This window comes from Rhipicephalus sanguineus, chromosome 5, assembly GCF_013339695.2.
Source record: "Rhipicephalus sanguineus isolate Rsan-2018 chromosome 5, BIME_Rsan_1.4, whole genome shotgun sequence".
In the NCBI taxonomy this organism is placed as follows: Eukaryota; Metazoa; Arthropoda; class Arachnida; order Ixodida; family Ixodidae; genus Rhipicephalus; species Rhipicephalus sanguineus.
In genome coordinates, this window is record NC_051180.1 from 182,236,617 (window position 1) to 182,262,543 (window position 25,927).

At 49.4% G+C, this 25,927-nt stretch overlaps 1 protein-coding gene across 1 annotated transcript in view; it reads left to right on the forward strand.

Moving 5' to 3' along the window:
• Positions 1–25,927, forward strand: part of LOC119394493 (venom metalloproteinase antarease-like TtrivMP_A) — a 208,404-nt gene that overhangs the window by 111,486 nt on the left and 70,991 nt on the right. Inside the window, exons 6-8 of the mRNA XM_037661798.2 lie at positions 3,562–3,692; positions 15,710–15,781; positions 16,681–16,805. Of these exons, the coding sequence (XP_037517726.1) occupies positions 3,562–3,692; positions 15,710–15,781; positions 16,681–16,805 (328 nt within the window). The remainder of the gene's footprint in view (positions 1–3,561; positions 3,693–15,709; positions 15,782–16,680; positions 16,806–25,927) is intronic.

Below are 25,927 nucleotides of genomic sequence, written 5' to 3' on the forward strand. Positions count from 1 at the left end.
CTTAAAAGACGTATCTCAGGGCGTACATTTCAATCCGTTAAAGGTGTGAAATGTTTAGCGTGGTTGATATAAATACCGATATATTCGATGACTGATATAACGGTGGCTCACTCTGGACGTCGCAACTGGATATCGCAGTTACATTCTGCCGCGCTTCAGTGAGTTTCACTGACGAAATTGCTAGGATTACTCTGCTAACAAGCTAACCATGTGCTTTTCGAAACCTCAAAGCGGTAATCGGCTTTTTGCAGAAACGGAACCAATTGTCCCCTTTCTCCCAACCACCTGTCCCGACTAATTAAATAATTTATTCATTTAATTTCTCTAAGTAGTGCCGTAATTTATGTTTCTATAGTCACATTAGGATGTCTGCCGCCACAAGAAAAGTACTTATGAAGGCAACGAGGAAATACTTTTCCTCCGTTGACTTGCGGTCTGGTTATTGGCAGATACCGATGGATCCGGTGGACAAAGAAAAGACAGCTTTTGTGACTCCCGATGGGCTCTATGAGTTCAATGTTATGCCATTCGGTCTGTGTAACGCCCCCGCAACCTTCGAGCGGTTTATGGATACCATCCTGCGTAGCCTCAAATGGGAGATCTGTATGTGCTACCTCGACGACGTTGTGATTTTTGGGCGAACGTTTAGCGAACACAATCAGCGTCTCGATGTTGTGCTGGCTTGTATTAAGAACGCTGGGCTTGTTCTCAATTCAAAGAAGTGCCATTTTGGTGAGCGGCAAGCACTCGTTTTAGGGCACCTTGTTGATAAAGATGGTATCCGACCTGACCCGCAGAAGACTAAGGCCGTCAAAGAATTCCAGCCACCACGGTCTGTGAAGGAGCTGCGTAGTTTCCTAGGACTATGCTCATACTTTCGTCGTTTTATTAATCGGTTTGCTGACGTTGCTCATCCACTGACATGCCTCCTGCGAAGGGATGCACCGTTCCATTGGACAGATGAATGTGACGCCTCTTTTCGACAGCTGAAGCATCTCTTGACGTCACAACCGATTCTACGGCACTTTGACCCCTCCGCCCCAACGGAAGTTCACACAGACGCTAGTGGTGTGGGCGTCGGTGCCGTACTCGTTCAACGCATTGAGGATAAAGAACATGTCATCGCTTATGCCAGCCGCTCGCTGAGCAAGCCGGAGCGGAACTATACTGTGACCGAACAGGAATGCTTTGCCGTAATCTTCGCTGTTCAAAGATTTCGGTCATACTTGTACGGACGGCATTTCACGATCCTCACAGACCACCACTCCCTCTGCTGGCTTGTGAGCCTACGTGATCCATCTGGTCGACTTGCGCGCTGGGCCCTCAGATTGCAAGAGTACGACTTCACTGTATCTTACAAGACCGGCCGGCGCCATGCCGATGCTGACTGCCTTTCAAGACTACCTCTAAAATCCACAGACTGCGAGGCAGAAAACTTCGATCGTTACCTCTCTTCCCTTGATCCTGCTTTTCCCGACGTGGACGTGTTCAAGGCTGAACAGCTGAAGGACCCAAAGTTGCAGCCATACTTTTCTGCCGCTCAAGATTCTCAGATAGCGCGTCAGTTCTGTGTTCGCAATGGAATGCTATATAAGAAGAATTACACTGCAACTGGGCCTTTACTGCTGTTAGTGGTACCGGAAAGCCTCCGTTCTTCTATATTACGTGCCATGCATGATGACCCCACTTCCGGCCACTTGGGATCAGCGCGGACTCTGTATAGAGCTAAAGAGCGTTTTTATTGGCCGCGAATGCGCCAGACTACCCAGCAGTATGTCGCCAGCTGCACGAGGTGTCAGCGTCACAAGCGTCCCACGAAAGCTCCCGCCGGTCAACTCCAGCCTGTGCCGCCTGCGTGCTCGCCTTTTGAGCAAGTGGGAATTGATCTTCTAGGTCCTTTCCCCCGATCCTCCACCGGTAACCGCTGGATAGTCGTGTGCATCGATTACCTCACTCGGTACTGCGAGACGGCCGCCATCCCCTCTGCGACTGCTGCTGCCGTCTCTTTATTCTTGTTACATTCCGTCATTCTCCGGCACGGACCGCCCCGAGTGATAATCAGCGACCGTGGACGCCAGTTCACTGCAGATGTTGTCAAGGAATTGCTACGCTTATGTGCTTCTACTTTTCGACATTCAACACCCTACCATCCTCAAACAAACGGACTTACCGAGCGTGCGAACCGGACCCTTACGAACATGATTTCAATGTACGTGGCATCCAATCATAAGAACTGGGACGAGATTTTGCCGTTTATAACATACGCGTTCAACACAGCAAGACACGAAACGACATGCTATAGCCCATTCTTCCTTCTATACGCGCGCCCACCTCGTTATACTTTGGACACTATCCTTCCTTTGACCACCGCTGATAACCTATCAGTAGCTGAGACTCTCTGTCATGCTGAGGAAGCTCGTCGACTAGCGCGACTCCGCACGCTAGCTTCCCAGACCACGTCAAAGGCCAGATACGACAGTAAGCACCTCCCTGTGAGCTATGTCCCTGGCGATTTTGTGTGGTTGTGGACCCCAGTACGGAAGCGCGGTCTATGCACCAAGTTCTTGGCGCACTATGCTGGCCCGTTTGTCATCATCGACCGCTTGAGTGAGGTAAACTATACGATAGCGCGCCTCACACCCAGCGGCCGACGTTCTCCAAGAACTCAAGTTACGCACGTCGCCCGGCTAAAGCCATGTACACAACGAGAGGACACCTGACTCGCCCGGCGGGCTTCGTCTGCGCGAGGAGAAGTGTAACGGCGCCTCTGGAGCGAGAAAGAGGAGTGGTAGGAGAAGACGACGACGAGGACTTTGTTGCTGCTTCCGTAGCCTCACCCCATCCAGTGCTCTGCCGCTGAGCGTTCTCAATAAACGCCTCCTGACTCGTAACAATATATTTCCTTATTTTAGGGGATTTTCAGACACAGTTCTTGAAACATTCTGCATACCGAATTTGCTATGCCACAATGTGGGCGTATGCCGAACATAAATGACACGTCATAAACAAAAAATCATGTCAAGCATGTCATCTAGGTCACGATTTGCATGACAGGACATTAATGCCGTTAAGGCACTTTTCGTGAACTTGATAAATACCAACAATCGGTATATATCAAATGATATATCGGTATTATACGAAATAACAAACATAAATCGCCGGAGATACATAGTATATACCAGAATATACATGCACGCACGCGCGATGAACATACAATAGTGAGCGACGTCATGAGGCGAATGCCTTGATTTGCCTCAAGTCCTAACAGTTCGGTGTGAGTAGCATCTCGCTCAATGCTTCGCCTAACATCGATTCCCACAGTACGTGAGATGTGCCGAATTTCCGACAAGGAAAGCACCGAGGATTTGCGTAAGTATCTATGCATGCGAATATTAAATGGCAGACATTTACAAAGTACAAGGCTATGGTCAATTGGAATGCATGGTATCGCATTACACTCATAGGAGGTATTCTACAGGCGTAAATTCAGCAAGACCATTATTTATATACCAAGTAGAAGGCAGCACGAAACAAACAATAATTAAATGTCATCCTTTCTAGATCCGCAATCACGAGCTTCAGGATTGCAAAGGTTTCCCGTGGAGGTTCATATCGTTTCCGACAAGGCGCACCAGAAATATTTCAAGGACAACCTGAAACTGATCGCATACTTGGCAATCATGATGAACGCGGTAAGATAATTTTGTCGTTGCTTTTGCTTCGAAATTTGAGTGAACCCAAAATCACAAACATGTATAACTCATTGTAACACACTAGCAAGTTTGCAGCTTTTCGCCGCTGTGCTGATGGAATGTTTCTTGACAACGACGGTTCCTTTTCTTTCAACTAGGATATTACCAGCATGCAAGACTTGCCTTCCTGCATCAGAAGTCGCGTGTGGGTGATATATTGCGTCATGACATTACAGGGCGTATGTTAGCGTTACCTTTAGAAATCAACGATGAGAAAGAAAAGGCTCGTGAAATGAAGATATCGTCAGTCACCTATTTTTAGCAACAAGCCCTAAATACTGTCCAGGCTCTTCGCCTGTCGCTGAAGACGCGCATTCGCTTCGATTTGCGACCCTTCTGCTTTGCTGAGGTAGCGCAATGACCACCCGATAAATGTGTCGCTCCGGGGTTCAAATCTCGCAACAGGAGAATTTTCGCAACTGCTACATTTCCTGAGGAATGCGTGCGGCTTTGTTTTGTAGGTTCGTGCTTGCCTGGCGGAAGAAAATGTTTTTTTTTATATAGTGTTCGGTGGTCGCAACAATCAGGGGCTACCAACATTCACCTGGATCGGCTTATGGCGGGCCTCTCACTAGAGGGATGGAGGGCAACGAGTTGGTGGCGAGCGGTACTTGCTCCTGCTGAATGATGAGGGATTCTGTGCATCGGTACTAGCGTCGGTGTTAGGTTGTCGCTCTTAGTCCTGAGGCTGATAAATTGGTGGGCTTTGTTCGCGTCGGTGATAGAGGTAAGGCGACAGTAGTTATTGCAATGTGACCGATACGACGATAGCGAAGTCTAATTGGCAGAGTGCCTGTGGCTCGCGAGTTGGGAGGGTACCGGTGACTTATAAGCTACTTATGAAAAGACGTTAGCAGAGGATTATTATTCTGAGTTTGCACCATACCAAACATAGTCACCTCAAAGACTTACTAGTCCTTCGCAAACTATTACCTCCACTGTTAATGTATTAGGCATGTTGCAAAGCTCACTAGAGTGGGAATAACGGGCGGCAGGAGACCACCTGAGATTCTGGTCACCCTACTCGCGGTAGGCGTCGACAGTGGTTGCATTATGTGCATGCGTTCACGTAACATGTCGCAGCTGCACTCGCCAGATGTAGTACGTATGGCGTAGTAATGGGAGGGCTTTTGTCCAGCTAAACGCGTTGACGTTCGTGCAGGACATGCTCGCATGTAGTGACATTTCTTCATGCAAAGCAAAGGGAATGTTTTAAGGGATTTGTCTCTTTGTTGAACAAAGTACCTTTTAAGGTTAGCCGGTACCCTTTAGGAAGCAGCGACCGGCGTATTCAGTCAGAGTCGTACACCAAAGACGGCACGCAATGATCTCGTTAACACCAAGAGCCTGACGCCATGTTCGCCCACTAACTGGTGACTGCCACTGATTATGTTTATTTCGCCCCTTATTAGCATCGTTGCTTGTTTATCGTCAGTATAAGCAAGAAAAACTATACTAGACACGCATTTACCCCAACCAAAGGCTAATGCCACATATTCAAGCAGCAAACCAGCACCTCATTCTCCTCTAGTTTACACATTACTAGTGTGTCAGTGTCTGTGTGTAAGTCAAATCATGAGATGGCCATCAATCACATAAAGCTTTTCCGCCCGAATCAAGCGGGCACAATTTACGCACAGGCAAGAGTGTTAGGCGCTTCGCGGAATCGCATGCGCAAAGTGAGAGGGCATTTCTAACACGCAAGCATCGGCGTCCTACCATTCCAAAACCGAAGGGTCGGAAGTACTGAGACCGAAAGCGATTCAAATCTTTAAGACATTTCTATATAGTCCACCCCAAGCACATTGTCATCCTTTTGTATCGTCATCCTTTGAACTCGGACAGTCTTCTGTATTAAATATATTAGGAGTTGAAATTCATTCACTCAATTTTCATCCTTAATCTTGCGTGCAACAAAAAACTTGGAGGACGCTTGAGCTTCGCCTTCAAGAGTAGAATGCGATAGCGTAATCGGGCCCCATTCACATCGCTTTCTCAATCGCTAGCCTGCCTTAACTTCTTGGTGGACACTTCAACCATGCCGAAAGGAAAGGGACGGCCGTGCGCGTAACACTGGCCATTTCAAACAATCCTAGAACTCCTACTACAAGTACCAGTTTCAAATTGCCCAGTAGACTATAATTCTTCGTTTTGCAAATTTGCGAATTACCCACCATGCGTCCCCCAGTTAGCACAAGAGTGATATAAAACTGCTACAGAGCGGACTGGCCAATCCGAAACGAACGTCTTCCAACGTGTCTTTAAAATCCGTTCTTCCGACTGTATCGGTCGTATTTCTCCGCTAATGTCCGGCCAGTATAACATTTCAAGAGGTCTATAAACATGCTTTAAGAAGGTACCAGAAATCTGTGTTTCAAAAGCGATATTCAATGACAACCGCAAGCCTGGAAAAGTAGGAATATAATCCTTCCACAATTCGGATTTTAATGCCCATTTTTTTTCCTTATGGCTCCTGTCCTTACCTTGTTTCGCTTTCCCATGCTGCTAGTTTTCTCGTTCCTCTCCATCATATATGCACTCTCTTTCTGGGAGGAGAACGACGGGCTGCTGGCATGCGGGAGGCACAAGTACAGCCTGAATATTTTTATTAGCTCCCAAGTGAAATTACAAGAAGGGCCATGAAAAACACGCAAGTCTCGTGGGACCACTGTTCACAGCCTTGATTAAATTCGTGCTGAAGGCTGACTTCTTTAATCTGGCGTGCTCGTGGTTTAGCCGATATAGGGAACCCAAGCTCAAGTTTGCGGCGCGACGACAGCGCCGCGCTGCGGCTCTGGAGAGTAGCTCTGGTGCAACTGGGTGCATGCGCGTCCGGCTCAGCCTGTCTGTGGGCAGCGGGAACACGCGCGCGCGTGCGTTCTCAGTCGGCGCGGGGAACTGCGGCGCCGTGCCGACAGCTTCGCACGCTGAACCGAGAGGCTTGCTGCTGCGAAGCTGCATTGCCACGTTGGCAGAAGCGACCCCGCGGAAGCGCAAGCGAGGTCCGAAGTATTGCTGTGTCGTGGCCTGCCACAACAGTGGAAATAACACCAAGGCACGCGATTCACGTGTGAAACTGTATCGGTTCTCGGGCATGTCGCACGAGAAATAAAGGCGGCAAGCGTGGACAGCTGACAGCGCTGTCTCGCCTTCTATTTTGGCTGTCTGAGCTCATCGCTTTCAGTTCGTTTCGACTACATGAATCAGTACGTAACTCGGCGCATGCACGCAGCGACATTACTCGCTGTCTTCTCCCATTGTGAAAGTTCAGTTACGGTTGTAGGTGAAACGACATTATGTTTTGATTCCCCGTGTTCGTGAGACTTACCCGTCGTTGTTGAACGTTCACACTCGCGTTATACCAAGGGTTGCGCAGTTGGTTGAATTCAATTGAACTCGGCACATTGTCAGAAGTTCGGCGCCTGCAATTCACGCGTCGGGAAGGCTGCTTTATTACGCCGGAACGGATATCTGTGCAGTTTCAGCAAGCTTTGACATCGTTCTGCAGGTTTGCTATGAGTCGATATCCTCATAAAAAGAGAGTGCAAACATGACGCGAGAGCCGAAAAAACGAGGCGAGCAGTTCATCTTGCTTCACAGAGATTAAAGCTCAGCTTAGCTGCCTCGCGTCTTAATCGGCGGGTGATTCTCCAGCGGTACGGAGGACTTGGCTCTATCCTTCTCAGGAAACAGTGCCGTGGCCGTATAATTTCTTGTTTTCGCACGCCGCAAACGTTTGTTCACGAAAGTACACGGCTGCTACTGTAAGCATGCCATGTCAAAACAACAATATGATGATTCGCAGTCCACACCGCACAACGTTGATAGCGTGTACGGCTTCATTTCGGAGTGCATGGGGACCATTAATCATCTTCAACATGACATAATGAAACTTACCTGGAGGTATACGTCCTACACGGTGTAATCGCGACTTGGGAAATGCATTTCGCTTTGAGTCAGGGCGTCGTTGTCGTCGATCGTCTGCTCTGCACCGTAAATGTGATTAACACGCCTTTCTCCTTTTATGAAGTTCACTTTTCGGAAGTGCCAGTCAAGCTTGAAGATCCTTTTGAAGCCGCACTACAAGCGGTACATTGTGAGATGCCGCAAGTGCACCGCGAGCGCTCTGCGCGTGCACGCGTGAGCCAGCGGCAGCACATTGAAGAGAAGGAAAACGCGCGTTGCTGGCACCCAGTTAGTAATTTTATGCCAGAGATGGCGCTGCCTGTCAAGAGCAGCAGCGCCACTAAGCGATGCTTTGGGAGCCTTTATCCCTGAATAAGACGGATTCTATCTATTTTTTGTTAGCTGGGCCGTAAGTCAACACGCGCACCTGCGCACATTGTTGATGCTGTTGCTGATAATCAAGCATTAATTATGCCTCAGCGCTTTGTAATTCGTGGGCCTCTCATCTATCAACTGGTTGCACAATTCAGATGTTTTGTCGCTTCGTGCGATTCTATGCTTCTGTCCCGCATTATAAGATCATATAATGAGACTTATCATCGGACATGACAATCGTGTAGTGTTCTTTATTTTATTTTTTTTGAACAGTTTCAAGCACTGGCGTAGCTCTGCAATAGAACACCAGCTCGCCATGCAGGGGGCCCGCCTGCGTTCAATTCCCACTTGATCCGAAGATTTTTATAAAATATTTATTGGCATCTACCTCAAATATTTCTTCGAAAAGAGCTCTTTACGCTGTCGCGTGAATAATGTCCCCGGTGAAAGGCTTTTCGACTAGCGGAGAACCCTGTAGAGCTATGCTTATTGTGCTAAATATTGTCGCGTGGCTGCGACGGTAAAGTAGGCTACAGCAAGACTGGGAAATACGGAACTCTTTATTTGGGCGAATTTGTGCCCGAAATATGTAAAGTCAAGGTACAAGTAATTCATGCAGTACACTGATAGCGTCGAGAACAGTGCTCTGCCGTCGACTAATATTTTCTATGTTAATGCGCGTGGGTGTTTATAGCTGTGGCATCGAATATTCCAGCCTTATTGCTGGTGCCCACACTATTGCCAGAATAAACTGCATTGTTCGCGTTCCGCGCTCAAGCCAATCAGAAGATTCTAGATAATCTGGAAGGTTCCCAGACATATGCCCCCGGTTTGCTGCAAGGCAGTGGTTTTAGGCCTAATGGACCGGTTACATAAAAATAGAAAAGAAAGCGCGCGTGGCATTGCCCGTCTCCGAAAAAGCATCGTCCCGATGCTTATAACAGATCGTGGAAGGCGAAAAAATATCCATACACAAAGAAAGAACAATAATACAGCGAAAAGTAAAGTCCTCAGCTTTGCTAACGCGTATAAAACGGCTTAAGGCGCAAGATATCAACGACTGCTGGTCGTGCGCGCCGCCGCTGACAGTTCGTAATGCTCTCCGGGATAACCTCGTATTCTAGATCCCCGAGACGTCGAAGCATCTTATATGGCGCGAAGTCTTATATGGCACGATTGGGTCCTCTGGGGCGCAATGATGCAGGACGATGCCCTGAACGAAGAACTTGGCTACCTAGGCAGGACCCTTGTCTCGGCGTAGCGGGCAAGGTAATCAGTAGCTACGATGATTCATTTGCTTCCGAAAGCCGATCTCGTGAACGGCCTCAGTAAGTCCATCACGCTTTCCTGGAACGGCCGGCGTGGTGGTTCAATCGGCTACAGAAATCCGGGTGGCCTACTCGGCGTTGGTATCCACCGCTGACAATCTCGGCGAGTCCTTAAGTATTGGGTGATGTCGGCACTTAGGCGTGGCCAGAACTATTTTTCTTGTATTCTTGACAGCGTGCGGGAAGTTCCAAGGTGTCCAGCTGTCGGGTCGTCTTGTAAAGCTTCCAGACCATCTGGACGCAATGCTGAAGGTATAACTACGAGGTAGTTGGCTCGAAGTGGCCGAGAAGTTCTTCTTTATGAGAAGGTCGTTCCGGCAAGAAAACGCCAGGCCTGCGCTGAAACCGCAACACAGTCACAGCGAAAGCTGGAAGAGCGGCGTTTCTAGAGCCCGTTGTAAGATCTCTTGGCGCTACAATACAAGTACACTAGTAAGGTACCCACTACGCCAAAATCACAATTTTTGTGAATTTGGGAAGCACCTACTAAGCCATTATTCGTCATTCTGCGGAGAAACGAGGCACCAGCTACACGTCTGTAAGGCATTATGTGCACTTTGTAGACGCGACGACTGATGACGATGAAGAATTATGGCTCAGCCCTTTGTAATGGGTTGTAAGCTTTAAACGGCCCACCAGTTATGTAATTTGCATTGGGTGACGCCCGGTCACTATTTCCCTCTCCCGTCATGCTGTATAACATACGTTGACGTGGGAAAGAGAGGGGGGGGGGCGAAGAACTTTACTGAGACCCCGAGGAAAATGGATCATGCGCTTATGGGCTTCCTTGGCAACCAATACAAGTGCACTTGCGAGGAACCCACTACGCTATAAATCATTGTAATTTTTGAGAAGTAGGGCAGGAGGCACTGTGCCATTTTTCGTCATTCTACTCAGAGCCGTGGTACCTGCTAAACGCATGCAAGGCATTATGCGCACTTTGTTGATGCTGTGCCTGATGATGACGAAGAATTATGGCAGAGCCCTTTGTAATGGGTTGGAAGCATTCAACAACCTACTCGTTGCGCAATTCGCATTGTGTGACAGCCTGGTTACAGAATTCGCGTTGTGCGACGCTTGGTGCTTATTTTAATCTTCTACCACGCTATATTGCATATGCTATTGTGGTTCCTTCCCGACATGAAGCCTGTATAGGACCTTTTTCGCAAAGCAGTTTCCAGCGCCGGCATGGCTCGGAGGTTGAATACTGGGCTCGCACGCAGAGGGCCCAGGTGCGAACCTCGTTCCATCATGGAAGTTTTTTCATCCATGGAAGGAACGAAGGAGAGGAAGAGAATTCTCGATAGCCTGGCGCAAACGATATAGTTCCCGATGGACAACCAATCTGTGTAGTCTGTATAAGCTAATAACACTGCAACAGGGGCTAGTTGGTACGTCTTCACCTTGTAATGCGCTACAAGGTTTCATACGGACAGAGAAAAAACGAGAAAAAGCCCTGTGTTGGTCCTCGCTTTTTCTCGGTCCGTGTCAAACCTTGCGGTGCATTACAAGATGAAGTCGAATTAAGTATAAGATTAGGTATGCCTAGGAAATAAGGATGGACTAGAACGCACGCAGCAGGCTCTCCCAAAGCACGACAGGCGATCTGCAGCGGTCTTGAAAGCAAAAAAAAAAACATGGCTGATCCCCCTTTCATAGGAATCGGTATAACACAAAAGTAAAACATGTCTTCACAGGGGTAGTTGAGCGTTTATTGTGCATTGTTTCTCCACAAGGGCGAAGGAATGAATGCTATAGCAGCAAATTGTATTGCCACGCGAATAACGGCAAGCAGCTCAAAACTTACAGCGCGCTCTAAAGCAGAAAGTACGCACGAAAACAGCATACACAGGACGAGCGCGAACTAACAACTGTCACAATTGTTACATTGCGAGTGAGCAGCGCGCTCTTTTCGGAAACGCGGCCGCTGCAGCGAGAGAAGTGACTTCCTTGCTCTCTGAACCGTCAACGGAAACTTGCGGTGAAAGGACAAGACGTACAAACCGCCCTCACGAGAAACGCACGCCCGAGAGACACCCCCTGTAGAAGCGCGCTCGCATCGCGACGCGCGGGGCGACGACCTTTAAGGCGCGCCCTGCGCTCTTTTCGCGCCATCTCGCTAGTGATAACAAGAACACGGTGAAGCCACCAAGCTCCGAGTACCGCGAACGGTGAATGGTGTATATAAATGGCTTGCCGTTAGTGAGCTTAAGCACGTGCGCTCTGTGGCTCAGTGGTTTCGCGTCGCGCGCTGTGGATCGAGGGGTCGTAGGTTCGACTCCCGGCAACAAAACTTTTTCTTCTAGTTTTTTTCTTTGCCATCTGTTAGTGCATATTTTAGAACGTCATATCCGTGACGGAAATACGTCAGTGGGGCCGTGGTGGACCCCGGCATAAAACACTTTCTTGTTAAAATAGTCAAATCATTTCATAAGGCTTGTTCTAAAATATGGCGCTCAAACTCGCCGAATAATATGACACTTTGTGCGAATCTTGAGGACCAGGCAGCGCGCACTACAACGTGAAATGTTCGGGCTATCATTAGGCGCTTTTAGCTGACCGATTCTGTGGTCCGTTCCCCGTTCCGCTCAAACGTTCAACGTTACCGGAGCGCAACGCGCGTTGTTGATTTTAGCCAAGCGTCTTTCGGTCAAGGCAAGCGCGACGCCACCTGTGCATGAAAGTCAGAAGTACGTTGAAAAGGAAAATAAAGATTGTACTTCTCTTGCAGCAAGAAAGGAAATTCTGTTTTAGAACAGTGTGAATTGATTTATTTTCGCGTTACGGTGATGCTTGACGCATGAGCCTTTTACATTTTTTAACACGAAAGTGTTTTATGCCGGGGTCCACCAAGACTTCAGTGACGTATATCCCTCACGGAAATGACGTCGAAAAATATACATGATCAGATGGCAAAGAAAAAAAGTTCCGCCAGCGGGCATCGAACCCACGACCGTTCGGTACGCAACAACAGATGCCGGGCACGCTATCCACTGCGCCACGGTCACAGACTCTAGAGGCTTTACAAACGCGCCTTTTATATCTACCACTCTCCCGGTCGACGGGGTGTTGTTGCCCTCTGGGAGGATAAAGTAATTCGTCATTACTGTGGCCTCCGCAATTAGCACCTGCAACACGTTACACATCCCCCCATTCGGCGCGTTTTCAATAGAAGTTCTTTGTCAATGCCTTAACACACCGCGAGGTGGCGACCTTAGCCAAGCGTCGTAAAAGCGTCAGCCTCGCTCATAGCTCTGCGACGCGCGCCTGCCTCACCTGGCTGTAACACCGTGTTCCCCGCACACGCGATCGCCCCTGGAAAAATCGCGGCCGGACTACCGGGCGGCACGACGCGCTTTGCGTTTCCCTCTAGTCCGGCCGTGGTGTTCAATCACATTTTACATGCCGCGGGATGGCGACCAAGTTCTGCGTCCAATATGCGACGCTCTTCTGGCTATCACACCTAGTCCTCTGATTACGCTTTCCCCGTTAACTACTACAGCTACCACAAGGGTTTAATCATTTAACATAGGCTTTAGTCGTCGGGATGAAGATGTGCCACCAATTATCAAAGTGGGTGCATACACGTTAAACGGTGCCATAGCTGCCAGGCATCAACACACATTGTGCAAACTCTGTTATATCAATGTACAGTAAACATTCAGTTACTTCTGTAAGGGCACGCTTTACTTTCGTGTTATTCCGATTCCTATGGCGGAGGGATCAACCATGTTTTTTGTCACCCTGGCTTGGCGCTGGACTACAACCTAAGCTACAATCATCCAATCTTATGTGCATGGTGTCTTCATGCTGTTAGGTATACATTGTGCTCGCCCAAGCTTCCGCTGTGTTCTCCTGTACCTCTTTGTGTATAGCGAGTACTCGTAGACTGAAGGCTGCATTGCTCCTACCGGATACAATCCACACAGCCCAAAGGGTAGCTTTGTTCGGAGAAGAGGCACTATGCATAATACTTCGTGCAACTACAGTTCTTATTTAACGACAACCTCTTGCGTGACTTATTGCGTTAATTACACTGAGCAGTACGACTATAAACTCTTGAGGCCATTTTGTTAACTGCTGAGATACAGCAGGACCGGCATTTTCTGCCTGAAGTGCACATGCATCCAGGTAGAAGGGTATTCCATTTCGTTAAAAACTGAGCGGCTGCTTATGTTACAGAAATATATATTTGCATTCGAAAATATTGGGTTGTTAATGCTGGAAAAGACTCATTTCTGCTCCAAATGCGGGGTTTTATCTGCTCCAGAAGTAGGACTAAAATTGCTTCGATCAATGACATCACTGAAAGTGGGAGTGAACCCGGAGATGCAAAGGTGTTGTTTTCTTTATTGTGAACAAGGGTACAGATACGGTGACAGTGCGGCACAAATGCCTGGATATCATCTGGCTCTTGGAGTGTGGTGTCATCTTGTCTGTTGTCCATCTGCACTGCAGTGTCACCACACCCTTGGACTGGTCGCTCAGGTTCCTCATCTCCAATCATTCCCAAGAGGAGTGATGCCGGTGACTGATTTTCTGCAGCAGAATAGAGTACAATGAAGTGAAATTAAAAAAAAAATCTTACCCAGCGGAAGACTATTGCAAATAAGTGATGAAATCTCTCAATGAGGAAATCACATGCGGTACACCATACTTCTCGTCCTGTGTGGAGCGTCTCTTGAAATTTAGGTTACGCATAACCCATTAGCCTGCATTGAGTTTGACGAACATTGAGAAAAGCAAGTGAGAACGAACAATGTCTACGCACTTGCTTGTCCCCCTTTCTCACGGCGCTTCAAAAAAACAGAAATTTAGATTAAGAGTGCTTTCGACTCTCTGAACACAGTTACAAACAGGCACCACGAAATGGGAAGCAACACGTAATCACATGCTCATATAACAGCGCACAACCATAAGCATGCAGTCAGCACTACAACACTGAAAAACATTTATGAGAACAACACAACGTTAGCAGTTTTTCGCAAGAATAGAACATTAACATGACATCACAGATCGCCAAATTCTTTGGCGTCACTATGTTGTCCTATAACATCACGTCACATTACGAATTCATCAAATAGCATCGTCCATTTGCATTGCCTCCGTGATCGGTGTACCAATCACGGAGGCAATGCAACGCAATAACGGAGTCCTATATCACCAAGTGCAGCAGAGAAAGGCAGGCGTAAAATTCTTCCGTTCCAGACCTAGCAATGCAAAATATGATTTAGCTCAGATGAGCTCACGCAGTATGGACGCTTATCCCCATATTCAGAAGCGATTGAACTTAGACACCGCCTTTAAGGCAGCAAAAACGCGTTTCAAACGCGCTGCCCTGGGGCGGCGCGTTCAGCGCGTTGCCTTGTGGCACGTCAAAATAAAGAGCGTTTCTGAATAGGTGGGAGAGTGGCTGCTGTTAAAAACCAAATTCTTACTATTGTACATGCAATCGCTTACTTGCGAAGGTTTGCGGAGTCCTGTTGACGGAAGCACGAAAGAAGCAGCTCGAGACGCTCCTTTATGGCCCGAAGTGTCATCTCTCGATGTATCGCTGCAATGACGTTTCGTAGAACGTCATCCCACATGCGCGGATTTTCAAAGTGATTGGCTGCGACGACTTCTCGAGAAGGCACAGATCCTCGTCTATCCTCGTGTATAGCGAACAACCGCTATGTTTTCCGAGTAGCGCGGACTCGCGGCACAAGAGGCTGCCATTTTGGTTGTTTCTCCTCGTGTCACGTGATCCCTCGCTCGCTACAGCCCAGGCTGACGGCAACGGTCCGGTCACACGCTCAGCGCCTGACCGTCGGGCGCATGCGCAGTGGCGCCACCACCGACTGGCTGAGCGGAGCGGGAGGCAAAATACGGTCAGCTAAAAGCGCCTATTACGAGGTCAGAAAACCGTACAATCGGTCGGAAAACAAACAATATAGCTGATAGTTTAGTTGGCACGAGGAGTACGAAATCGCCACGTAATGCGTAGGGTAGACAGCCGTTGGTAAGCTATACCTACCGGATCGACATCAAGGCGTGAGAAACACCGCCGAGGAGAGTCGTGAGTTAGGTGGAGCTCGCGAAATAAAGAATTTCGCTGTGATAAAGTGAAGTTTTCACGCGCACGACAGGGCCAGTTGGAGATCATTGAGAAAAAGCTTCATACTGCAGGCTTCATACTAAAAACAGGCTGGTCATGGTAATCATGACGGTGATGATAATGATTGTGATGATACTATGCCCCGTTGCAACCTTTAATTACATGCGTTACCGTTGTAGACCCAATAAACAAGTGTTCACGAAAGTGGCCCATTACGTCTAACCGTGGCGTTAATCATGCACTTTTTCTAGGTGAACCTAAGATATTTGGACACGACCAACCCCAAAATCGACTTCCTTCTTGTCGGCGTAACAAGGGCGAAAGTAAGAATAGTTTCCAGTTACAGCATTTCGGCATGACACTATCAAACTCTTCAGACTATATCCACATGCCTTCAGTACGAAAGCTATTCGAACGGAGGTGAAACTGGTGAATATACGTATGCTTTTTTTTTATTCCGGAAAACAATTATTTTCTTCATTATATACAAATAATGCATAGCTTTCACTAGTGCTTCGTAAATTGTGTTTTTTATCCTACAATGCACATAAAAAAAACATAAATCCGCTTTGAACACCAGGACATCTCAATTGTACAAGCCTTCTTGAGGTCTTGCAAAGGAAATATTTTTCAATGCCGTTATGTTGTCTTTACTAGTTGAATTTTCCTTGCAGCAAGCACATGTCTCATCTTGATAGCAATATTCACTTCAGTCTCTTTCACAGACGCTTCACATCATGTTAGAAAGTACTCAAGAGTGGTTTCTCATTATTCAACGCGGAAATTTGGGCTAGTTGGTGGGTGTGGAACTTGTGCACCTTAGCAGCGCAGTAGAACGAACACAATAGACAGGCACACGTAGACCGTCCGTAGACCGTAGCGCCCGTCCTGTCTACGTGTGCCTTTCTATTGTGTTCGTTCCACTTCGCTGCTAAGATGCACAATTTCTCATTATATTTGAGTGTGAATTCAGCATGACATTTCATATTGGCATTTCAATGATATTACTATTAATACATAAAAGCAAAGGCGTTCGTAAAATTGTCACAATTAGAATTGCGTTATGTCGGCTTTCGCCAGAGTCATATGCATGAGGGAAACTTCAAACTTGGCGGAAACGCTTTGCCGCAATAGCCGAAGGTTGATTCATAGTGCGTCAGCGTTCGCGATCCAGCGGAAAGCTCACGTATGTAGTACCTTTCATTTGCTTTTTTGAAAACAGGACCACGACTTCGCTCAAACTGAGGGCCGTTATATTGATGCGGGAGAAATGATAAGCGGACTAAAACTTTACAAAAGTCAAGGAAGGATACTAGGCCACCACGACGTGGTGTATCTTATCACAGGGTAGGTAAAAGGCGTTCCTTTGCCGTTTTTTTGCGGACATCTTTATGCATGTGAATAAAGAGGCAGCCCTCTAAAGCTCTATATTGACCTCTAAAGCTCTATATTTCACTTTTGGAATAAAAACGCAGGGAACGTTTTAGCTTCACCTTGAAGAGTAGAACGCGATAACGTGTTTGTGCAGCGTTCGCATCGTGTTCTCAATCGCCAGCCCGGCTTCACTTCTCGGTGGACACGTCAACCGTGCCGCGAGAAAGGCAACATTTGTGCCGTTTGAACATTGGCAGTTTCAAATTTTTCTAGAATACCTACTGCAAATACAGTTGCCAAGCGGCCACTGCGACATAATTTTTCCTTTTACGAATTGGCGAAGCACTCCCTACGCGTCCGTAAGGAAACACGTGCAAGTGCGCCCTTTCTTGATGCTGTTGCTGCTGCTGAAAATGATTAATTATGCCTGAGCGCTTTATATTATGTGGGCCTTTGTACCACCCACTCGTTGCGCAGTTCTCAGGTTTTGACACCTTGTGCCATCCTACGCTTACGGCACGCAATATAACATGCGTTAAGGACACTCCTGGTGCTACATGACATTCGTGTAGGGTTTTTTAAGAGTGATGCTACTGAAGCTTTGAGTATGGGTGGTGTCGAAGAGAGAAAACTGGGTGGGTATGCGCCACAGCAAGCGGGAATATGCCGAGCATTTCGTAGCATAGCAGCAGCGACGCATAGCAAGGGGTGAAAAACGTAAGTGACGGTAATAAGAAAGGAAAGGAGGAGGGGAGAGGCAAAAGCATGGCATAGCCATGTATAGTACAGTTCATGTGCCACAGAAAGGGTATAGTGCCGAGCAGCTCCTAACATAGCATAGTCGTGCATAGTATAGTAGAGTATAGCAAGTGGGTGAGAAAGGCAAGTGAGGGTGATATTAGGGTGAGGAGGATGGAAAGGAGGAGGTGAGATGGTAAACCATAACATAACCATGTACAGTATACACCTTTTTTTTTTTCGTGGCTGCCGTCATATTGCCTAGCGAGCGGCGCCGCCGTAGGTCCGGCTACCAACTGGCTGATGCAAATCTCCGCGTTTGCATGGCAGGTATACGTGCGGCTACAGTTGCCGTCGTTTTTCTTGCGCAATGAATTTCGTATGAATTGATGCAGTTTGGGTAGGAAATGAGTGTATAAGACCTCCTGAAGAAAGATTAATCAGTTGACGGTCAATGATGCTAGCATACGACGGTGCGAACGTGTTGCAAATAGTCGACGCCATACATTTTCGGCATTTTCATTCCGTCCGCAAAATGCGCAAATACTTCATCTCCTTCTTGGAGTGCTCTGAAATTCCGGCGACCTTCGGGGGATACATTGTATTCTTTTTCTTGGGCGGTGTTCTAGTTTTATTTGTGATTATTCACGGTTTGCTTACGCAGTCGCATCGGCTACCGCTCGTACATGTGGTCGTGCCTGAGCGCACAGTGGTCAGTCGCCATTTCAGTGGCGCGGACGGCATGTCTGTGTCTCTCTCAAACTGTGCTGTCTTATTTCTCAAATGCTTATAGCCCAGACATGTGGATGGAATTACAGCTGTTCACAGGAAGGGTGCTGGCATATCAAAACGATGCTGATGTTGACATTCTTTGAGAATCGCTATTTTGATTGGCTCTCGGCGACGATAAAATGAGGATGGCTCGGAAAGTTTCTTCTGTAGATGAGGCACGCCGCGCGTCCGATGTTGCGGTGTGCGTGGCCGTGCTGGAGCCTATGACCGGGCTCCAGAGGCGATTTGTGTGCGTGCGTGTGTGTGTGTGTGTGTGTGTGTGTGTGTGTGTGTGTGTGTGTGTGTGTGTGTGTGTGTGTGTGTGTGTGTGTGTGTGTGTGTGTGTGTGTGTGTGTGTGTGTGTGTGTGTGTGTGTGTGTGTGTGTGTGTGTTTCGAAGATCTCGTTTCGCAGAAATTTCGGTGTCGGTGTTGGCGTCGGCGGCTGCGTATTTGGTTGTGAGCGAAAAATTTGCGCTGTCCGTGAGCAAAAATTTGAAGTAGATGCAAATAAAGAACTAATAAAAAATAGCGCATGGCTTGCATTGAAGGCGCAATGCTAAAGAGACAGCGGAGCTGACGGGCACCTACGTAGTCCCGGTTTTTGCTGGTTTACTAAGTTTTCCCCATTTTTTTCTTTCTTTCTTCCTCTATCTTTGTTTTCTTCTCTCTTCTCTGTGTTTCTTCGCTATGTCTTTTTTCGCCGTTTATTTCTATTTATCTCTGTGTATTTCTCGCTTGCGTCCTCCTTCTTTCTATGCTTTTCTCTCTCTCGCTCGCTCTATTTATTTCTCTCTTTTTTTTCTGTCTCATTCTTTCTCATTATTTCTATGCTATCCTTTACTCTCTGTCCTCAACCTCACCATTACATCTCTCCTCCTCGCGCTCACTTCTCTTTCCCACCCCCTTGCTACACTATACTGCCACGCTCGTCTCTTGGTTTATTTTAATGTATTCGCGTTTCATGCTCAAAAACTTACCAACGCTCGGCGACGACCATGCCGCAGTGTTCAGGAAGCTTCGCCATTGTTTGAGATCATTCTGTTAAGACTACGGGCATCACGCCAACAGTGAAGTTTATTTAAGTGCTTGCGGAGCACCAGCGATAACGCCAGAAGGTTCGATGACTGGAACCACCAGGCACCAGGCAGCCCAAGCCGCGACAGCGACCGCAGAGGCGGTGACAGCCCCTGTACCGCCTACTACGGTCGTCATGCACCAGCCCAGAGAGCCGCCGACCTTCAGGGGATCACCATGTGAAGATCCGGAAAGCTGGCTGGAAGCGTGCAACCGGGTCGCCACGTTCAACAACTGCGACTTCGATGAGAAGCTTCGACACGTGTGTTTCGCGCTTGAAAATGGCGCAAAGACCTGGTTTGAGAACCGAGAGCTTACGCTAACAACACGACATCTCTTGCGCACCGCATTCCTTGGCACGTTTACGAATGTGATCCGCAAAGAAAGGGCCTAAAACCTTGTAGGCTTTTGCCACAGGAGCGAAGGAAAGACACGCCTGAACGATAATCGATGCCAGCAAGGAACGTGAGGAGTGGCTGCACGTGCCACAGCCTAGCGCCTTCTTTATTTTCTTCTTTCACCATCGCGCGCTCTCCGGTTTGCGCGCCGTCCGAACGAGGGCGCTACAGGGCCCCCCGTGTAGACTGTAAGTCGGAATGTGACATGCGGTTTTTGGTAGTGCAACGGAAGGTCAGGCGTGAGTGAGAGGCTTTTTATGGCGGTCACCAGGTACGCCGGCTTAAGTCGGTCCAAGCTGACTGTCTCGTCACGGCCGTTCTGAAGAAGAGTGGCAGTTTTGGGGGTGCGGTTAAGGACGCGGAACGGTCCGTCGTAGGCTGGTGTCAAAGACGGTCTGACCGCGTCGTGGCGCACGAAAACATGTGTTGCAGTGGCCAGATCAGGGTGGACGAATATTGTCTTGTGTTGGGAAGGTCTGGGTGGAGTGGGCCGGAGGTCTTGAACGCAGTCGATGAGGCGTTGAAGGAAGTGTTGTGGTTGGTCTGGTAGCTTCGTTGACGTGAAAAAGTATCCCGGAAGCCGTACAGAAGTACCATACACCAGCTCTGCTGTTGAGCACTGCAGGTCTGCCCGGATGACAGCTCGTAAACCTAAGAGCACCAGTGGCAAGGCATCAACCCAGGTGGCTCTATTGAGGCGGGTAGTCAAGGCGGTCTCCAGTTGCCGGTGAAGGCGTTCCACCATGCCCTTGGCGCAGGGACGATAAGCCGTGGTACGGCAGTGTCTGGCTCCGAGGATGCTATTAGGGCAAGTAAACAGCGAGGACACAAACTGACGTCCACGGTCTGTTCTCACGCTGCCAGGACAGCCAAAACGGGATACCACGTAGAAATGAAAGCGCGGGCAACTGTCTCGGTGGTGATATCTTGAATTGGAACAGCCTCAAGCCAGCGTGTGAAACGATCGACCATGGTCAGTATATAACGGTACCCCTGAGACAGTGGTAGATGGCCCACAATGTCTAGATGAACGTGGTCGAAACGACGGCCGGGTGGGAGGAAAGGTTGGGGAGGCGTCTTAGTATGACGGGAGACCTTTGTCATCTGGCAGGGCAGGCACATGCGCGTCCAAGCGCGTACATCAGCGTTGATTCCGGGCCAGACATAGCGCTGGGTGAGAAGACGCTGAGTAGCCCGAATGCCGGGGTGACAGATGTCGTGTAAGGAGTGGAAAACGGTGCGTCGTAATGAAGCAGGAACGAAAGGGCGGGGAAGGTCAGCTGAGACATCGCACCACAAGGGCTCATATGATAATAGATGAGGCACCAGGCGTAGTTGGAGAGAACGGGGGTTCTCCCGAAAAGCGGCAAGCTCGCTATCATCCTGCTGTGCGGCGGAGAATGAGGCCCAGTCGATGGTTGGAGATGGAGAGTTAACCGCGGCTATTCGAGAAAGGGCATCTGCGGCGGTGTTGTCAGCTCCTTTCACGTGGCGGATATCAGTCGTGAAATCCGATATATAAGCAAGATGGCGGAGTACACGGGGCACGAACTTCGATGAGTTAGTGCGGAAAACATACGCCAGTGGCGTATTGTCAGTCAGCACGTAAAACGAGCATCCTTCCAGAAAATGCCGAAAGTGCTGTATCGCAGCGTAGATGGCTGCCAAAGACGTTGTAGCGGGTCTCAGCAGGAAGTAGCTTCCTAGAGTAACACAACAAGGGTCTCCCGTCGGAGTTAATGCACTGCTGTAAGACGGCTCCGACGGCAACGCTGGATGCATCCACCATCAACCGAGTAGAGGCGTTGCCGCGCGGATGAATAAGAAGCACGGCGTGAGCGACCGCTTGCTTGGCAGCAGTAAAGGCGGCCTGGGCTTCTGAAGACCAAGGAATGGCGGATGACGGGCCGGCGGTTGACCGAAGGAGGTCGGTGAGCGGTTGTAGCAGTTCGGCACAGTGTGCTATGAAGCGCCTGGAAAAATTCACAAGCCCCAGGAATTGGCGTAATTGGCGTAATTGGCGCAGTGTTGTAGGCTGACAATAATCCTGGATTGATTTTAAGTGCGACCGGAGAGGCCGTATTCCTTGGGATAATATGTGATGGCCCAAGAACTCGAGCTCAGATGCACCGAAAGTACACTTCGAGGCGTTCACAACGAGGCCGTACTGCTGTAGACGTTGGAACAGAGCGCTAAGATGGTGCTCATGGTCTTCAGGCGTGCGGCTGGCGATGAGCGCATTCGTGAAGGTACGCAAACACAGTAGGGAGGCCCCGTGTGACCTCAGAAATGAACTGCTGGAAAGTTTGAGCCGAATTGCGGAGTCCAAGGGGCATCCGCACGTATTCAAACAACCCAAAGGGCGTCGTGATGGCGGTCTTAGGTACGTCGGCGGGCTCGACAGGAATCTGATGGTACTCCTCAACAAGGTCCACTTTGCTGAAAATTGTGCAGCCGTCGAGGCGCGATGTAAAATCCTGCATGTGTGGTAGGAGATAGCTGTCGTGGACAGTCTTGGCGTTCAACGCTCGATAGTCCCCACAAGGACGCCATTCACCAGGGTCACGCTTTGGCAGCAAATGCAGCGGGGAAGCCCAAGCGCTTGACGACGGGCGTATAATGTCCAGCTGCAGCATATGGCCAAACTCCCGTTTAGCAATAGCTAGGCGGTCGCCAAACAGGCGGCGTGGTCGAGCGGCTGCCGGTGGACCCGTGACGATGTGGTGTGTCACCGAATGTTTAGGCGGCTAACTGAGGTTTGTTAACTCCGCGAAACTTTCCATGATTTTCTCGACCGGTGAGGAAGGTATCAGCATGCGGATGGCCATTGGAGCGATGTCGGACAGGACTTCCGAGATGTAGAGACGAGTCTGACCGTCTATGAGGCGGCGCCGCCGCACGCTGACGCCCAAATCGAAGTATGAGAGGAAGTCCGAGCTGATGATCGGTTGAACCACGCCTGCGATGACGAAAAGCCACCGGAAAATGCGGCGAAGGCCGAAGTCGAGGGTGAGAGATCGGAGTCCATACGTCGCTATAGAAGGGGCGTTGGCAGCGCGAAGCACTTGCCCCTGTGATTTCGAACGATCAGCCTTCGTCGGGGGCACAACGCTAATTTCCGCGCCCGTATCTATGAGAAACCTGGCACCCGATAGCTTGTCGGTGACCATGAAAAGGCGGCTGGAACGAGAAGTGAGATCACAGGCCGCCGTCAGTGATCCCGGCAGCCGTTTTTTTGCCACGAACAAGGAGGTGTACACTTCGTGGCTCGGTGTCAGAAACGCCGGTGGTGGCAGCAGAGAGGTGGAGGGCTGGGACTCCGAGCATCTCGCGTGCGTGGAAGAGCTCGACGACCGGAACGAGGCGAGCGAGTCTCCTGCAAGGGGCTCCGGAGTGCGGCAATGGAGGCGGCGAGTTCGTCGATGCGGGCCTCAAGGCGCGAAATCGCTGTGTCTGCTGGTGGTAAGACAGCGTTGACAGATGGGGAGGTCGCTTCATGAACCTGATTGGCGAGCTCCGCCAGGCGGTCGAGAGTTGACGTCGCCGGTCGCCGCGAGGACGAGGCGTATTGTCTGAGAAAGGCGTTGGAGGAAGAGCTCACCAAGCAACGCTGAGTGGGCAGAGACGTCGTGTTCCCCAAGAAGCAGTCGCATTCGCCGCAGTAGTTGGGAGGGGCGCCTGTCGCCAAGGTCCCCCTCTGCAAGGAGCTGTTGTAGGCGGACGCGTTCCGAAGGCATGAATCGCTGCAGCACCTTGGTTTTAAGGAGCTGATATGGCGTACTGTCCGAGGAGTTGGAGAGGACGTCGGAGAGCTCGCTGGCAACATGAGGAGGAAAGACTGAGGCTACGTGGTAGTAGCGTGTCGTTTCCGAGGCAATGTGGTACAGGCAGAATTGCGCCTCGACTTGGTGACGCAGTTGCATGGCCGAGATATCCTGCAGACGTGAGGCTTGTTCTGTTGAGGGTGCATTCGCGTCAGTCATTGTCCTCGTCCTAGGTCACCACTTGTAGGCTTTTGCCACAGGAGCGAAGGAAAGACACGCCTGAACGATAATCGATGCCAGCAAGGAACGTGAGGCGTGGCTGCACGTGCCACAGCCTAGCGCCTTCTTTATTTTCTTCTTTCGCCATCGCGCGCGCTCCGGTTTGCGCGCTGTCCGAACGAGGGGGCTACATGCTGTTGTAGACCCGCGTGAGGCGGCCGAACGAAAATCTCAAGCTGTACACCGTAGAAATATCTCGTTTATTTCGCTACGCCGGCCCCGCCATGTCTGAGGAAAGCAAGGTTCGCTCTCTGCTGCGGGGATTCAAGGAAGAACTTTTCGCCGCACTTGAGCGCAATCTGCCTAAGACGTCTCATAATTTCTTGCGAAGGCCACGATGATCGAACATGCACTTGGAGTGCGTGCCAGAAGAAGGATGGAACTCTACGTTTCTGCGTCGGCTATCGTCACCTGAACAAAATCACGAAGAAGGACGTGTACCCACTTCCCATGGGTAGACAACGCCCTAGATTGACTCCCCAACGCGAAGAACGTTTCGTCCATGGAGCTCAAGACCGGCTACTGCCAAAGCGAAGTCGACGAGAGGGACCGAGAAAAGACTGCTTTTATCACAGCAGACGGCCTGTTCGAGTTCACGGTCATGCCCTTTTGTCTTTTCTCGGTGCCTGCGACTTTCGAACGCGTTATGGATACAGTAATGGCCGACTTGAAGTAGGATAACACGTTTCGAGCTAGTTGGTTGCCCATACCGAGGCGAAAACAGCGCGTAGAGACGAGTACGAACAGACACAAGAAAAGCACGTCTGCCACGTGCCTCGTGGCATACGTGCTTCGTGCATATGTGCCTATTACAGATGCCTTTTCAAGGAACTTTCACGGATCGCCGAGCCACTGATTCGCCTCCCGAAGACCGATGTAGAATTCAAGTTTGAAACGACGCGAGTCGAAGCATTTAAAGAGCTGAAACGACGCCTGCAGGAGCCTCCGTTACTTGCGCATTTCGATTAATACCCCGATAGGGAAATCCGCGCCGATGCAAGCAGCGTAGGGCTTGTAGCCATCTTTGTAAGAGGACTGACGGTCTACAAAGACTTATCAGTGATGCGAGCCAGTCGCTATCCAAGGCGGGAGCTAACTATTGCACTTTCAGTGTCTTGTCTACCACGACTTTCACCAAGACTACCAAGACTTTCAGTGTCTTGTCTACCAAACGGCCGTCACTGCTACGTGATAATACACACCATTTAGCGTTGCAGGTACGAACATCTGGGAACTTCTTCAGCGGCTTGACTATCACCGGCGAGATGTCGCAAAGGGCCCACGGGCGCGTTTTTAAACTGTATCGCCCCGCCATGTGGCCGCGTTTCGTCGCGCCGCAGAAGGTGTCCACACTTTGGCTTTCCGTGCGACACGATTTAGATCTCCACCTAAAGCAGGCTAGTGATTGGGAAGGCGATAAGAACATGGTCCGATTACGCTATCGCGTTCCTGACCGCAATCGCGTTCGCGCCCGTACCTGACCGCTCATATATGTTTGTTCGCCAATCTGAGCATATCAGAGTGCCATTTGACTGCATGCAGCACTCAGCATTCTGAATATATTCCGACAGTTGCTGATTTTTAACCTCTAACGTAACACAAACGATGTGAAAAGAGTCCACAGCCCCAAACATTCAGCGATTGGTGATGCGCGTCGAATACTTCTTCAGACACCAGTTTCCTTTTTCTGTAGTTAGTACAAATGAAAACGGCGCACTCGTTTCCCGTAGACCTTTTGCAGACTTACAACGCAATAAATGTTGAGAAAATTCGCAGGCCCATCCAAAACAAGCAAAAAAGTTGTTCCACAACGGTACACATCCATGCACCAGCACGCAGACGCCAAGCCGCCGCGCAAATTGCGGAAAGGAGGAAAGTGCCAGTAGCCAGACCGGTTCTCCTCACCCGATGAAAAAGTCTATAGCATAGCAAGGAATAGGAAGAAGTCAATGGTAGGAGGAGCGCTGTTAGGATTAGGAGAAGGAGGACAGAAGGCAATACCCTTACAAGAATATATTTAGACTGTCTATAGACTGTCGAAAAATGGGTTTAGGCAATCTGTAGACGGTC